At 40.2% G+C, this 15,221-nt stretch overlaps 2 protein-coding genes and 1 pseudogene across 3 annotated transcripts; 2 read left to right on the forward strand and 1 right to left on the reverse strand.

Moving 5' to 3' along the window:
• Window positions 1-489: 489 nt before the first annotated feature.
• Window positions 490-4,682, reverse strand: LOC120718873 (annotated as a pseudogene).
• Window positions 4,683-5,820: 1,138 nt separating this feature from the next.
• LOC120719088 (keratin, type II cytoskeletal 8-like) lies at window positions 5,821-9,911 on the forward strand. Of its 2 annotated transcripts, none has more exons than XM_040007980.1 (10): window positions 5,821-6,150; window positions 6,362-6,573; window positions 6,728-6,788; window positions 6,886-6,981; window positions 7,096-7,260; window positions 7,454-7,579; window positions 8,205-8,425; window positions 9,237-9,283; window positions 9,395-9,463; window positions 9,561-9,911. In XM_040007980.1, the coding sequence occupies exons 1-10, from the start codon at window positions 5,905-5,907 to the stop codon at window positions 9,650-9,652; spliced, it is 1,335 nt and encodes a 444-aa protein (XP_039863914.1). In that variant the 5' UTR covers window positions 5,821-5,904; the 3' UTR covers window positions 9,653-9,911. The 2 variants fall into 2 exon arrangements, with proteins under 2 accessions (XP_039863914.1, XP_039863913.1); XM_040007979.1 differs by having other exon boundaries at window positions 5,822-6,150; window positions 9,392-9,463.
• A 98-nt stretch (window positions 9,912-10,009) lies between these two features.
• Window positions 10,010-15,208, forward strand: si:ch73-233m11.2 (NACHT, LRR and PYD domains-containing protein 12). The gene is made up of 10 exons (XM_040007976.1): window positions 10,010-10,147; window positions 11,379-11,508; window positions 11,606-13,212; window positions 13,304-13,465; window positions 13,543-13,716; window positions 13,816-13,989; window positions 14,110-14,283; window positions 14,389-14,562; window positions 14,644-14,811; window positions 14,927-15,208. The coding sequence occupies exons 3-10, from the start codon at window positions 11,630-11,632 to the stop codon at window positions 14,994-14,996; spliced, it is 2,679 nt and encodes an 892-aa protein (XP_039863910.1). The 5' UTR covers window positions 10,010-10,147; window positions 11,379-11,508; window positions 11,606-11,629; the 3' UTR covers window positions 14,997-15,208.
• The last annotated feature ends 13 nt before the right edge of the window (window positions 15,209-15,221 follow it).

Raw genomic sequence — 15,221 nt, forward strand, 5'->3', positions numbered from 1 at the left:
CACATGAATAGAAATCTTTTAAAAGTTTTACAATGAGCTGATAATCCTAACCGCAGAGGCATAACTTGAACAAGTAGCAACCCGTGCTCAAGATATAAAAGCTGAATTTCCGAGCTTACGCCGTTAACATGAACGGTACACGTCATTCCGTCACGTCGTTCGTTTATGTGTGATTTGAACAAGTGGTAAAAATGCAATTAAATAGCGCCTTTCGCTCTTGTTAAAGTACATTCTTTTCATCGGATTAAGCAGCTGTCAGAAGATGTTTCATTCCGCTATTTGACCAAAGAACTACGAGACAAACCTTGCCCTAAACCTTGCCTTTCTTGCTCTTAACTAGGCCAAGCCAAGGCATACAAGGCCACAGTGCTGTGTCATGCAGTTCAGTAACAGACAGAGGCAATACGTGCATTACACCCATATTTATTTATTTTGTATTGTACTGTATGTCACAATATTTATTCAGAATCCTAAAAAAAAAAAAAAAAAGCTTAACTTGGTTAAGCTTGGTTATTTCTCCATCTGGTATTTGGCAAGCTTTTGTTTTATTATGCAGATGATAAGTTGAAGTTTTTCTCAACATGTCAACCTGTGCACTCTCTGGGAGGAGAAAAAACACAATAAACACACTTTAACAGAAAAGTGTGTGTGTGTGTGTGTGTGTGTGTGTGTGTGTGTGTGTAGTAGTAGTAGATTGATGGTTCTGAGTTACTTTCTCACTTCCTGTTTTCACTCTTAATAAAAGTAAGATGCAAATTACTGTAAAGTTGTTTACTTTTAACAACATTGGACAAATGCGCTTTGCAAAGCCTGATAAGAAAGCTGGCTAACTGTGCAAGTGAACAGACTCAACCCTATCTTTAAGACAGGAGAATCTGAAGGATTATAATCAAATATCCTGAAGATAAATATGAAAACTGCATTCAAAATTACTCTCTATGCAAATTGAATGGAAAGTCAGCAAATACAATCAGGTTATCTGTTTTAAGATTGTGTGCTGAGGCTTATCAAACAATAAAACTGTAAAATTGTTCATAGTCAGAAAAAAAAATATCTAAGAATAAAGTTGCCTCTTTTCTTTCTAATCATCAGGGAAACACGAAGACATTACACGCTACTGCAAAACTTTAACGCTCCTACTGTTCACACACAGATTTCTGAGGGATTTTCCATGAATGGCAATGCTTTTTCAGAGAATCGATTTCGGATCAGAAGTCGCTGATTTCCTACTCGCTGATCTCTAATCTGGAACATAATCTGCTCTGGAGCAGGTTATGTTACTATGGCAATTTACAGAGATAACAAGTGAACCACCTTCACACTAACCCACACAAACCCAGGGTTAACCCTGAAGTTACCTGGAAAAGACTAAATCCAGTTCTGTAATACAGTCTGTGGTCCGTGTAACCAGTTTGTTTTTGATCACAGATCAAAAGGTTGTTGAGATATTAACTCAACTCCAATTTTAATTTGCTGTGACAAAACTTAGAAACACTAAGACCCAGTTTATAGATCATGTGCACCAGTTTTGGTAAAGATTGTTGCTCAGACAGTTCAAATTAATTTCAAACATCATAGTTGGTCCAGCTATAGACCAGTCTGTAAATACAAGTTAAGCTTTATTAGGTAAAATAAACAAAAAACAAAAGCTCTATGACTCAAAGCTGAACTCAGGCTTTGGACCAAAAGATTCTAAGTGTTAGTAAAATCAGTTCATTATTGCTGTTATTTATATACAATAAGAAAAGTGAAAATGTCCCAAAGCCCCATCCTTTTAAACTTGGATGTAAGATTTCATGACCTTTTATCACCCCAAATGTATAGATTAGTTACAAAATCTTTAAAGCAGATGTATGTGAGAAACCACTGAATTCATGACACACTCGGTTCAAAAATGAAAACTGAATTCAAAAATGACACTCCCAAATTCCTTCATTCATTCCTTCACACTGCACTAAAACATCAAAAGAAGAATAACATCTAATCACAACAAATGTGAGGCGTAATTTTAAATTCCAACTGCAATTTGCAAATTACCTTTGGCCTGTATTGCACTGAGAATGTTTCGTCACACAGATATGACTGATTCTGATACATGCAACAATGCAAATATTGGGACAGGCGAGTATATATCACTATTCTTTATTACATCCACTCTTTTTCACAATGCTAAATGACATTTAAGGGTCAAAAACACCAAGAGATCCAGTGATTCAGTTGTTTTCATTCTTCCTGCAAACATACCTTCTCTATTGAATAGAAGTGTTGACGGGAGGCAGGCAGGTGCACACGCCATGCCTTTTACGCAGCCATGCCTTTGTGATTCATGCAAAACGCAGTTTGCATGAAGGGAGTACGTTGGTAGTTTGCTCCAAAATCCCGGATTGCTTTTCAGTGTACTGGTAAAACTTTGAATTATTTTACACACCCTAAGTAGCGAACAGTCCAAAACACTTCCTGTTCTTTCATTAAGGAGCACTGTTTTAAGAGACTTCACAGTTTTCCTCATGTTTTATCAGCGTGCTGACCTCAGCAGTTTGGTGTATCAGCTTGTCAGCTTGCTTGTCACGTGATTCATGATGTTGTGATGTGGACATTTCTGTGCTCTTTGTGCAGAGGAGGTTTTTTTTGTTTTCTGTTCTCATGCTGTCCCCCCATAGGAGCCAAGCATGAGTAGAGGTCTCTTTTTTTTCCCCTCCTCGTCTTGCCCATTGTATTGTACATTTCAGTGTTTTTCCATAATACTACCGGTCTCTGACCTGTCTCCCCATGTGATGTCTGTGTTGTGTATGTAAGGTCAGGTAGGGTCCCATTTTGCTGCAGGGGAACTTGCATGTGACAAATAAAGGCTTTCTTGACTTGACTTGACTCTTGAAATACAAGTTAAAATGCATTTGGAAATCACTGCTTTCTTCCTTTATGTGAATTTTCCATCTAGTTTTCTGAGCTGGGTTGTATCCCAGCTTTTTCCACATCTATCAGGAACAAGATAAAGTATATTAGTGTTTTGCTCTTTACCTGTCACAGCTCTCCTGAATCCTTTCTGCGTGTCAACAACTGCACATCTGTTGTTGCTCTTTTTCACCCAAAAGGGAATAGCAATTCCACCTCAACGGGGTAGTGATCGCTCACCCTAAGGGCCTGTGGGAGGATTTGTGTATAAAATGAAAAATAGAAAAGCAAAATAGCCATTCAAGTGCATATCAAGAAGAGGGATAGATCAGATAGCTCACCATTTCTTCTGTCATTTGAAACTCTTTGTGAAAGTTAAATGGTTTAGCTGAGTTTGGCACAATGGCTGCCAGCATATCTTCTCAGGATCAAGAGCAAAAAGCATCGGGATCGGGATCAGAACTATATCCCTCAGCACTGCAACAGAAACAGTTGACTTGACTCCAATAACATCCTCTGTAGTTACATACTGTAAGTTAAACATATTTCCCTGCTCACACAAGACACTAAACCTGATAAACCTGCTGCAGTCTGCTGTAATTAGCATGTCACGCTGCATCAGACTCATTCAACAAACAGATCCACGGTTAAAAATGACTCGTACATACTGCTGATGTCCCAGCAACTGACTAACATGTACACACACAGACCTAACTCCTTGTTCTGACTGAACCAGGTACCATAATCTTCAGTAGGGGCAAAGATTGACCTGTGTTATGAGTTTTAAAGTAGAGAATATAGGGCTCTCTTTTAAATGCATCCACATCATCGACCTGGTCATCCTTATACTGATAGCAATCGATAAGGTCGACCACATCGTCCCTTCCAGCAGGACAAAAAAATTATTCTATAGAGCTGTTCAGCTTTATGTTTATTTGAGCTTGCCTGTACAGAAACAGGAACTGTTCCTTGTATCTGCTCCTTCCCAGACGGGTACTGAGCTGCTGAGCATAGTGATGGGTGGTGCTGACCCTGAGATGTGGACAACAGTAAAAGTAAGCATACTTATAGGAAGAGACAGTTTTACTTTAGTCAGAAAATCTTTTTTTTTTTTAAGTAAATTCACCCATTCAGCTCTTCCACTAACACTCTAACAGAATCTCCAGTCACATTCACCACCTCCAGAATAACTATGATGTCATATCAAGACACAATCTACAACAAATAAGCTTTGTTAATAAAAGAAGTGCAAACAGTGTTATTGTTTTGTTTTTGTTTGTTTGTTGTTGTTTTGGGGTTGTTTTGAATCAATGATAATGAAAGCAGAAGGAATGAGAAGCAATTTTCTTTTTTAATAACCTGATAATGCACCTGGCTACTTCCCAGTTTTCATTTTCACACTTGATAATGACTGTTTCCCAACACTCATGAGTGAGTCACATTGACAACAAATTTCCAAAGAAGAAATGCATTACACATGTTTTGTGATGTGTTGACTCTGTGCACGGCGTCCTCATTTAAAGAGTTCATATCAGCCATTTCATTCTTTGGTTTGCCTCGCTAACGCCAAGGAGAAATGTTTTACCTTAACCAGGCTTGTCAGGACCGCTGGATCTGAGATCTTAGTCAGTCCAAACCTCTGTGCATTGAATGAAGCAATCTTCATTTCTGTCAAAGGAAGACCCGAAGGAAATATTCAGTGTCATGCAAAAAGCATTTTAAGTATACGCATGACGCTCACTCTGTTCTCTTGACTTTATTCAGCTCTGATGAAATGTTGAGCGGGTGGCACAGATTCAGTGTCATACAAACAAACCCTTATAAATCTGGTTATGTGAGAACATTTTTCCTTTGTACAGTAGTTGTTTGCTTAAAGGAAAGCGATGATTGGATAATTGGACGCGCAGGGAGAGAGGGAGGATTTGAAAAACAAACAAGAGATCAAAATCAAACTATTTTCCTCTTTTGTTCCATAGGATAATAATGTGTACTTTATTGATCCCAGTGGGGAAATTACTCCCTCTGCATTTGACCCATTCACTCAGTGAAGCAGCGGGCAGCCACACCGGGGAGCAGTGTGTAGGGACGGTACCTTGCTCAGGGGTACCTCAGGGTAGCCGTTCGGTGAATTCGAACCCCCGACCCTGCCCCATGGTTGATAATTTGTAATCATAACTGTCATAACTGTGTCAAATTTATCACAGCACAGAGGCAGCAGCAGTGGAGATCAATCAAAGATAGAAATAAAGAAATACTTTAGTCCATAATAACCAAGTAAGGAACTTCCTGTTAATGAGTGGAGTGTGTGAGGTTATGAGGGCGTAGTTAGTTGGTAAGGTTTTTCTTGTACTTTTTTGACTTTACTCTCTTACAATCATATTTACTAGTTTAGTACCTCAAGAAGAAAAATAACAGTTTTCCAGAAAATTTGTGCCTTTTTTTTATTAAACGTACTACTAGAGTTTCAGGACTTCAGAGTTTCTCTTTCGGTTAAGGGAGGTTTTACAAGGTCCACTGATGTGCATGTAGTTTCCAGTGTGTAATGCATATTATAATATTTGGGAACATTTTCAAAATTAACATTGCCTACTGAAAGTATTTTCTGCATGTACTGACTTAAATTTACATTAAAAACTTGTAGCTCTGCAGTTCATTATGTTAAATAAAATCTTTCTTTATTCATAACAGGGAATATTTTATTTTTCTTGATGACTTCTTGATTTACTGAGTTTTCAGACTGTGTGAGTGCAGACTTTTAGTTTGTTACGGAACTCACTTGAAGCTGTGGAGCAGGAATAGTTTCCTGTTGCATCTTTGAAGTGAGGAGTAGGTGGGAGAGCACGAGGTATGTGTCAGACTGGTTTACCCACATTCAATCACTTCACTATCACAACACGCCCAGTTCTGCCTTATAAAGCAGCCAAAAAGATAAAACGTGCACAACAGAGCTATACCACCACTTCTACCAGCTGAGCTCTCCATCCTTTCCAGCAGTGCAAACTCAACAGCACCATGAGTCTGAGGAGCAAGCGCAAGAGCCTGCTGAACTCACCTTCAGGGCGATTCAGCAGTAGTTCCATGGGATCCAACTCCATCCGCCAAATCAGCGCCGCTACCGATATCAAACCAGTAACAATCGACAGGAGCCTGCTTGCCCCACTAAACTTAGAAGTTGATCCCACCGTCCAAACTATACGCACCATGGAGAAAAATCAGCTGAAGACTCTTAACAACAAGTTTGCATCCTACATCGAAAAGGTAAGAGGAAATTTTACTGTCACATTTAAAATCGTTTTATTATAAACCATTAAAGTGTCCTTGGGTGACTTGAAAGGCGCTCATAAATAAAATTTATTATTATTATTATTATTATTATTATTCCAAGTTAACTCGGTGGCATTTGAAGCTTCTTTTAAAACCTAAAGTGGGACTGTGTTGGAATTTGTTCGTATCCCTTCTCGTGTGTCAGGTCAGACAGCTGGAGCAGCAGAACAAAGTGCTGGAAACCAAGTGGAAGCTCCTGAATCAGCAAAACGCCCCCTCCTCTGATGATGCGGAGTTCATTATTAAGACGTTCATTTCCAACCTGGAAAAACATCTGGAGCTTTGCAAACACAATAAAGTGAGGCTTGAAAATGAGTGGACAGCCATGGTCGAGACTGTGGAAGACTACAAGACTAAGTAAGGTATCCTGGTGGAAGAAATCAAACCACTGCTAAACAGGAGCTCAGCTTTGATATATGATAATAAAGTGGACAGTGATAAGAACTCTGTGTGTGTGTGTGGGGGGGGGGGTGTCTGTCTGTGTGTAATTTGATATTTGTGGGTGTTTCAGGTATGAGGAAGAGATCAACAGCAGGGTCACTTCAGAGAATGATTTTGTACTGCTCAAAAAGGTGCAGTATGCAATGACACTAATACTTTTATTTGTGAGTAATAAAAAACAAAATAGCAGTGAAAAGGAAAGTTGTTTATTTATTCTGTTGCCTCCAGGATGTGGATGAAGAATTTATGAGAAAGGTGAATTTGGAAAGCCAGTTGACAGCTATTCGGGATGAAATCTTGTTCCTCAAAGAAGTGTATCAGATGGTAAACAAGCTTACATTAAAAACCTTTTCAGAATTTAAATCAGTGAATTAAATTAGGTGTCATATTCTGGATTTTTTCCTCTTAACTTTCGCTGTATGTGTTGTTTTAAATAAGGAGCTGTATGACATGCAGCAGCGTGTGAAGGACACCTCTGTGGTGGTGCAGATGGACAACTCCCGCGACCTGAACATGGACCACATTATAGCTGATGTTAAGGCTCAGTATGAAGAAATTGCTGCTTACAGTCGTGAAGAAGTTGAAAAGTGGTACAAGAGCAAGGTGAAGGTCTAAGATGAATTCTTGCTCATTACTGTCGATGTAATAAACCAACTAGGAAAATGGGCATAGAGACATGAAAAGGGCTCAGAAGTTACCGCTCATAAATCTACTGCAACGTCAAAACGGCATTTGTTAACCCAATAATTACTGTGTTTATATCCTTGTCTCGCTGTTTGATATTTTTCCACACCAGTTTGATCAGATGAAAGTGCAGGTCCAGCAACATAACAGCGAGCTGCAAAACACTAAGGCCGAAATAGCTGAGCTTAAGCGAATGATTCTTCGTCGGCAGACTGAGATTGATGTTATGAAGGAACAGGTGAGTGAAGGGCTTTAAGACTACCTCATAGTCTGTTTGATCTTAAACTGGATTTTAACAAGTATCAAGAGGAACAACAGGTTTAGCTCCTGTTCTCATAAAAAGAAAGGAAACTGAAAACAAATCAAAGGAAACATTTTTTCATCTTGAACTGACAGACTAATTGCATACATTTAGTTATTGTTAGCTGCTCTGAAAAAGCAGTTTGGTTTTCAGGTTACCATAACCCACACAAAACCCCCCAATTTTTACAAAATCGGGGCGACCGTGGCTCAGGGGGTTGGGAAACACATCTGTAACCAGAAGGTCGCCGGTTCGATCCCCGGGCTCTCTGTCCTGGTCGTTGTGTCCTTGGGCAAGACACTTTACCCTCCCGCCTACTGGTGTTGGCCAGAGGGGCCGATGGCGCGATATGGCAGCCTCGCTTCTGTCAGTCTGCCCCAGGGCAGCTGTAGCTACAACTGTAGCTTGCCTCCACCAGTGTGTGAATGTGAGAGTGATTGAATAGTGGCATTGTAAAGCGCTTTGGGTGCCTTGAAAAGCGCTATATAAATCCAATCCATTATTAAAATCATCAGGAATCACTGTGAAACTCAGATTTAAATAAAGCTTTTCTCTTTGTCAGTATTCCCACAATGCAGTAAGCATATCTAATATGGAAGAGCGAGGGGAACAGGCTGTAATAGATGCAAAAAGCCGCATTAAGGACCTTGAGGCGGCTCTGAGGCAGGACAAGCATAACATGGCCAAGCAGCTCAGAGACTACCAAGACCTCATGAATGTCAAGCTGACCCTGGATATCGAGATCTCCACCTACAGGAAACTCCTGGAGGGGGAGGAAGAAAGGTAAGCCAGCATGACTTAGGAGGTTGCTGGCAACAATGTGTTAAGGAAGAAAATGGATGGATGGATGGATGGATGACCATTGATGTAAGGTTTCAGCTTGGAAACTGTCTACAGTGATTCAGAAAATGATTAAAACATATTAATCATTACTGATATTTTTGGTTGTATGAGCTACTGTACGTGCATACCATCTGTCACCCGACAGTTTAGATGGAAATTGGGTGTGGTATAGAAAAACAAAAAAACACCACCTTGAGCAAAAGCCTCAGTCAGAAACAAGAAGTTATTTGTTTGGTTTGGTTGTTTTTAATAGTTTCACAACCACATATTTGTCTCACTATTCAAATAGTTCACCTCGGTGTGTTGCATTAAACAATAAAGAACTGAGCCCAGGGGGTGGAATGCAGCAAACACCCACAGGTATTTGACAACTGGTGATAACTGCAGTCGTAGAGCAGAGCGGCCTTTCAGGTGCAAGTTTGAAAGACAAATCTACATCCAATCTGCAAAGCCCAATCCACATCCAGAACCAGAACCAGACTTTGACAAGTAACACGTAGATGAGATTTATGGTTTATTGGAAGTCTGTCTTCCAGTTTTATGGCAGGAAAAAAACAAAGTGGTAAAACAATTACTTTGGGTAATTTGGTTTACCACTTGTCTTTCTTTGCTGGATCTTAAACATGAGACAGGTTTATTGCACAGCTCCCTCTAGAGCCACAAAGGGCTTTGCAACCTTCACTTGAACAACCGTGTGAATAACTTTACCAGTACATGCCCTATAATGTATTTCCTGCTTTCACCCTGACAGACTTGGTAAAGACTCTGTTATCAGCATCCAAACAGTGCCCAACAAAAGTAAGTACAGTACTGTATTTTACAAATAAAGATGAGATCATCTTAATGGCCTTCATCTCAGGGATCAGAGTGACACCCTCTTCTCTCTTTTTTCTGTCTTCTTTTCAGCAGCTGTTGCCAGTAACGACTGTGTTGATGGCACTGAAAGAGTATTCAGTGTCCAAACAGTGCCCAGCCGAAGTAAGTACAGCACTGTATTTTACAAATAAAGATGAGATCATAACAATAGCCTTCATCTCAGAGATCTAAGCGACACCCTTTTCCGACTTCTCCACAGCTGTGCCCGTTACCATGCAGAGACAAAGGTCATGTCCTGTTCTCATCAAGACAGTGGAGACCATGGACACGACATACACCGAAGGCAAATAAAACACAGCAGTGCTCTGAACTGACCGATTGCTACTTAAAGCTACCCTTAAATTAATCTGTTTTCAAACTGCTGTAACCTCACTGTATCAAAAGGCCATGTGTATCTGTGTCTCTGTTTTTCGTTTCCTTGTGATTCTGTCACATTAAATTACAAATTGGAGCACTTAAAACAAACCTGTACTCAGCAACTGTAAGACGTTTGTTAGTTTACTCTATAGATGTTCCTAATAACTATTAAAAACTATTCTTTTTATTGTTAGATCTTGCTGCACAGCTGTTGTTCTGATGTGTCTCTTATAAAGCATAAGGAGAAAATAGCTTCAAAGCTTTTACATTTTTTTTAATATGCACTAGATGGACCCAAAAATATTGGGTCACAACTTTAAATCTCTAAACTGAGGTGTTTTCAGTGTCATTGCCACAGGTATAGTCCAAGTCGTTTTAAGGAGCTCACTTCAGCTGTGTTACTGTAACAGGATGACACTGTTGCAACAGGTCGGTTTGTTAAAGTTTGTACCTATTATGCAATCAATTGAAAGAGCTTATTGCAAAGGGGAAGTCTAATTTCAACACAGTTTTTTTTTTTTAACTACAGCTCAGTGCAGCTGGTGCATTTCACATAAGTCTCAGACCGGTTTGAGTGGACTCGAGTGCCACAAGCTGGATGGACTGTGTTTGAGTAGCCAGCTAAAAATACAGTGCAGGGAAAAAAGAATTTGGGCCCTTTATTTTTGTTTGGGGTTTTTTGTTTTTTGTTACACTTTTATGCTTCACATCATGTATTAAGAGAGAAAGCTATCCAAACCTACCTGCCTCTAAAAATGAAGCAAACTTGAACTTCAGGACCTTGATGGCTAATTGGAAATTTGAATTCTGCTCTCTATCAGAAAATCCTGGAGTTGACTGTCCACCCATCAGTTAATGCACTGAAGCTCAAGCACACACACCCATACACACCAGTGTAATTCTAACACCCATAATACTATATTGTATATTTATATATTTTTTCCAAACATATGTAGGTTTTGTTTTGATATGTGAATTTGAAAAGCATGCTAACAAAAATAAAGAGGGGAAAACCTTTGTTTTTTAAAAGTAAACATACATTATTAGCTATTAAGCAGCACAAAATACATATACTAAAAAACACAAGTAGGTAAATGTTTTGAAGAGTTGGTCAAGCTCTGCCGTCTGTAAGACACAGATGCATTTTGAAATCCCACAGCGCTCTTCCTACTTTCAGCTAACCGCTATTTAACTGCGATCATGGCAGCCCTCCTGTTATTTTGCGTTATTTTTTATACTGGGTATTACGGTAACAGAACCCGAGATATGATTTCAAAATAAAAGCAATCTTCCGGTGAATGTGATTCCAAAGAAAGTAATAAAAGTTCTTAACTTGACACTGATTTACACCGTGAGGGTGTACGGTTCATAAAGAGAAATTAGTATGTGGAAACATCGAGTTTACTTGTTACGGCTTTACAAGTCTTTAGAAATCTTCATTTTTAAATGTTTGTATAATTAAGAATTAATATAGTAGTAAATTTGTTATATTTAAAAATGTATTTATTTAAAATTATTGTTAAAATGTATTTATTTTGAAATCGCGTCTCAGTTTCTCTTACCGTAATGTCTCGTATATACAACCCAAAACAACGTAAGAGGACTGGCTTGAGGAATTAGTTAGGGTGTGACTTCTTCTTTCCTTTTTTTTTTCTACCAGTATACCACAGAAGAGCCACTGCGCTCGTGTGTTTTGGTTTGTTTTCCAAAAGCACCGTATCCAAGGCAACTATTTCTAGTTGTGTTTATTGTACTTTTCTGTAAACACGTGAGCTGAGTTGTCACAGCTGGTAAGTAGTTTAACACACTGGAAATTATTTGTGGACACGGATGATATGTTGCCTGTTCTTGCACGCTTTAACCAAATTGTTTAATTCTGTCTTCTAGTTTATACATAAAGAGATTAACGCAATGGACAAAGACTCCGTGCTAATTCATATCCTGAAGTCAAAGGGCACTCCTACGCTCCTTGGTGGAGACCTGCCTTTCAGAGTCATAAACGACAATAAGTACATATCCCCACTCTCTGCAGAAGGCGAAGTGAGAGAGGAAAACTTGCCCACCGTGGATCAAGCCATCCACACAGCCCTGAGTGGTGAGAACAAAACTGTTATCCTGATAGGCTCAGAAGGATCAGGTAAAACCACTACTGTGGAGAAGCTCGTTGTGGACTGGGCAAAGGGTGTACATCTACAGAACTTTGAATATGTCTTCCATTTCCGTTTCAAGGACTTAAATGCTTGTGAAGATGCACTCTCTTTAGAAACCTTAATCCAACGCTGTCACCACTATTTCCCTCCTCAGTCCATACATCTGGTTCTGCAGAAGCCCGAGGATGTGCTGTTTGTTTTTGATGGTCTGAATGAATGTAAGTACAGCCTGGACCCCTCTGTGCTCACCCTCTGCTGTCACCCGACCCAGGCAGTTTCAGTGGACTGTTTAGTGGCCAGTCTGCTTCACAGATCTCTGCTGAAAGGAGCTGCAGTTGTGTTGGCCACCAGGCCAACGGCGAATCTGAAGTTTCTTAGCGGTTCCCAGGTGAAAGTGTTAGGGTTTCTGAAGCCCCAAAGAAAAGCTTTCGTAAACTGCTTCTTTACAGATGCTGCTGCTGCCAACAAAGCACTTATGCACATGGAGAGGTCTCTGGGCTTTTATGATTTCTGTACATCTCCAAGATTTTGTTGGACAGTTTGCTCTGTTTACAAGCCTCTTATTGATTCTGGAGGAAAACTTCCCGAGACTTTATCTCAGCTGTTTGTAGATATCCTGGTTGGCTTGATCCAGACGCTCTGGCTGAGTCAAGCAGAGGGCACAGAGCTGGTGTTGGCCCTCGGCAGGATGGCTTCTCATTGCTCTGTTGAGCAGCATTTGAGCTGCACCAAAGCGCAGATGTATTCCTTTGGCTTTCAACAGTTTCTCACCTCAGTTGATACTTTCCTGCGAGTAGATGGTGAAATGGAGTCTGATACATGTGTGCTCTCATTCCACTCGCAGCTGATCCAGGAGTTCATCCTGGCATTGTCTTTCTTTTTGGGCAAGATGACGTATACGAGTGCTGAGAAGATACTGAAGAAGCACGAAGATGGTACAAAGTTTCTAGATGTTTTCCTTTCAGGGCTTTCTGAACCAACTCAGCGCAGACCACTGGAGAAGTTCCTGGGAGATTTCAACCCTGATCGGGTCAAAGATTTCAAGCAGTGGTTTAAAAGCAGCTCAGAGGAAGCACTGCAGGGATATAATGCAGACGAGCACTATAGATGCTTCCGCCTGCTTCATCAAGCTCAAAATGAGAGCTTGGTTAAGGAGATCATCAACTCCTCAGCACGAATAGGCCTCAGCTATGGCAGCCTGACCCTTCAAGACTGTGTACCTTGGAGTTATGTGGTTACATGCCTTGGTGGGACGAAGTCGTTGAATCTGTACAATACAAAGAATCTAACAGAAGAGATGGCAGAAGTCCTGGCTCCAGCTATGAGTCTATCACTCAAGATAGTGTAAGACAGGTTTAGATAAAATTGACATCATTTGATTCATATGTTCAAAGTGCATTGATTGTTGCTTTAAACTGTGCTGTCCACCCGCCAGCTTGCAAAGAAGCTTTTTGAGTACTGGGGCTGTTCCTCATCTCGCTTCAGCTCTCAACAGAGGAATTACCACGGAGCTGGATCTCTCTTACTCCCGCCTTGGTGACGAAAAGTTCAAAATCCTCTGCACTGGACTCAGAGACTGCAAGATACAAGAATTATGGTAAGAATGGCCCTTTTTTTTTAAAGCAATCTTTGTTTTTAAAATTGGAAGAATGATTTACCTGCTTTGGGTTTTAGTCTTCAAAGTTGCAATCTGACAGAGGAAAGCTGTGAAGACCTGGTTTCTGTGCTGACCTCAGGCACCTCTCAGCTATGCTTGTTAGTAATGTCATTCAATAAGATTGGGGACCAGGGATTTGCAAAACTGTGCGACGCACTGCATAGCCCTCACTGCAAACTTCAAGAACTCAAGTATGTACTTCAATAGTGTAGTTTTCATTAAAACTTTTGTATCCTGTCTGCTTTTATATAAATCACTGACATACACACATAATTATTGTTTATTGAAAGGCTTGACGGATGTGATCTGACTGAAGCGTCCATGAAGGTTTTTTCTGCAGCTTTGCGTTCTGGACAATCAGAGCTGAAAAAAGTGATACTGGCACGAAACACGATGGATGACAGCGGAGTGGAGGCTTTGTGCGTATCCCTGCAACATCCACTCTGTAAACTACAGAGCCTCAAGTAAGACTGTTTAAATAAAACTGCATCTGTAGATTTTTTTTTTTTTTTTTTAAATGTAAAATATAAGAACACAAAAATCACATCCCTACATATTTTTCTGCCTTTTAACTTTTCTTTTAGTCTCTATACGTGCCAGCTGACAGGCGCATGCTGCTCTCATCTGAAGGAGGCCTTAATGTCAGAGTACTGTACTCTATCAGAGCTGGAGCTGTCAGTGAATGACTTGGGCCAGGAGGGGGCGCTGTTGCTCTGCCAAGCCCTGCGACGGCCTGGTTGCCCTTTAGAAAAACTTGGGTAGACTCATTTGTATTAACTTTTTAGTGACAGAGCACCACCTTTCTCAAATATTTATTGAATTTCAGATAACAGCATTATTGTGTGCTTTGCCCCACCCTACAGTTTGACACGATGTGAGTTAACTCGACCGGTCTTTGAGGAACTGGGCTCAGTGCTGAAAAGTGGGACTTCTCAACTTAAGTCCCTGAGCGTGGGTTTAAATAAAGTAGGAGACCAAGGGGTTAAACATCTCTGGGATGCTGTTGCACACCCAAGCTGCCTGTTGGAAGAGCTGGAGTGAGTTGAAAAAAAATGATGTGATCATAATCACCACATTATAGTCCACTACATTTAAATGTTGGTCTGTTTGTTTTGTAGTGTTGAAATGACCCAGCTGACCAATGCCTGCGTTGAAGACTTGTGCACTGCAATAAGAGCCAGTAAGACACTGAAGAAGCTGGAAATGAGAAACAACTCACTGACCGATGCTTCCATCCCAGCACTTGTCCAAGTCATGCAGGACAGCCACGGGATGCAGGAGATGAAGTAAGCGCGATTCACTTTAGTTAATAACGCTTAAGCCAGAGTGTGCAACAGAGTTTTCGGGCACACGAAAGAAAATTAAGTGTCTAACCACTGCTGTTGTTTCTAACTCTTTCAGCCTGAAGTACAATGATTTCAGCGAAGACCTTTTTGAGATGTTGGATAAGTGCACGAAAATAATATACTGAAGAAGCTTGACTCAGATTGCTTAAAAATTACTTTAAGTTTTGTTTTCTAAGTATTATTGTTGATTATTATAAAAGTTACTCATGGAGATTTTTGCTTGCTACAGCAGTGAGCACAGGAAGGTTGTAACGCGTACGCATGTTTATATGATGAATCCCAACAGTTCCAAAATGTTCCTACCATTTACTCTTCCAATAAAATATATTTAAATTATTATGGTTATGCTT

This window comes from Simochromis diagramma, unplaced genomic scaffold (genome assembly GCF_900408965.1).
Source record: "Simochromis diagramma unplaced genomic scaffold, fSimDia1.1 OVJJ01000545.1, whole genome shotgun sequence".
Lineage (NCBI taxonomy): Eukaryota > Metazoa > Chordata > Actinopteri > Cichliformes > Cichlidae > Simochromis > Simochromis diagramma.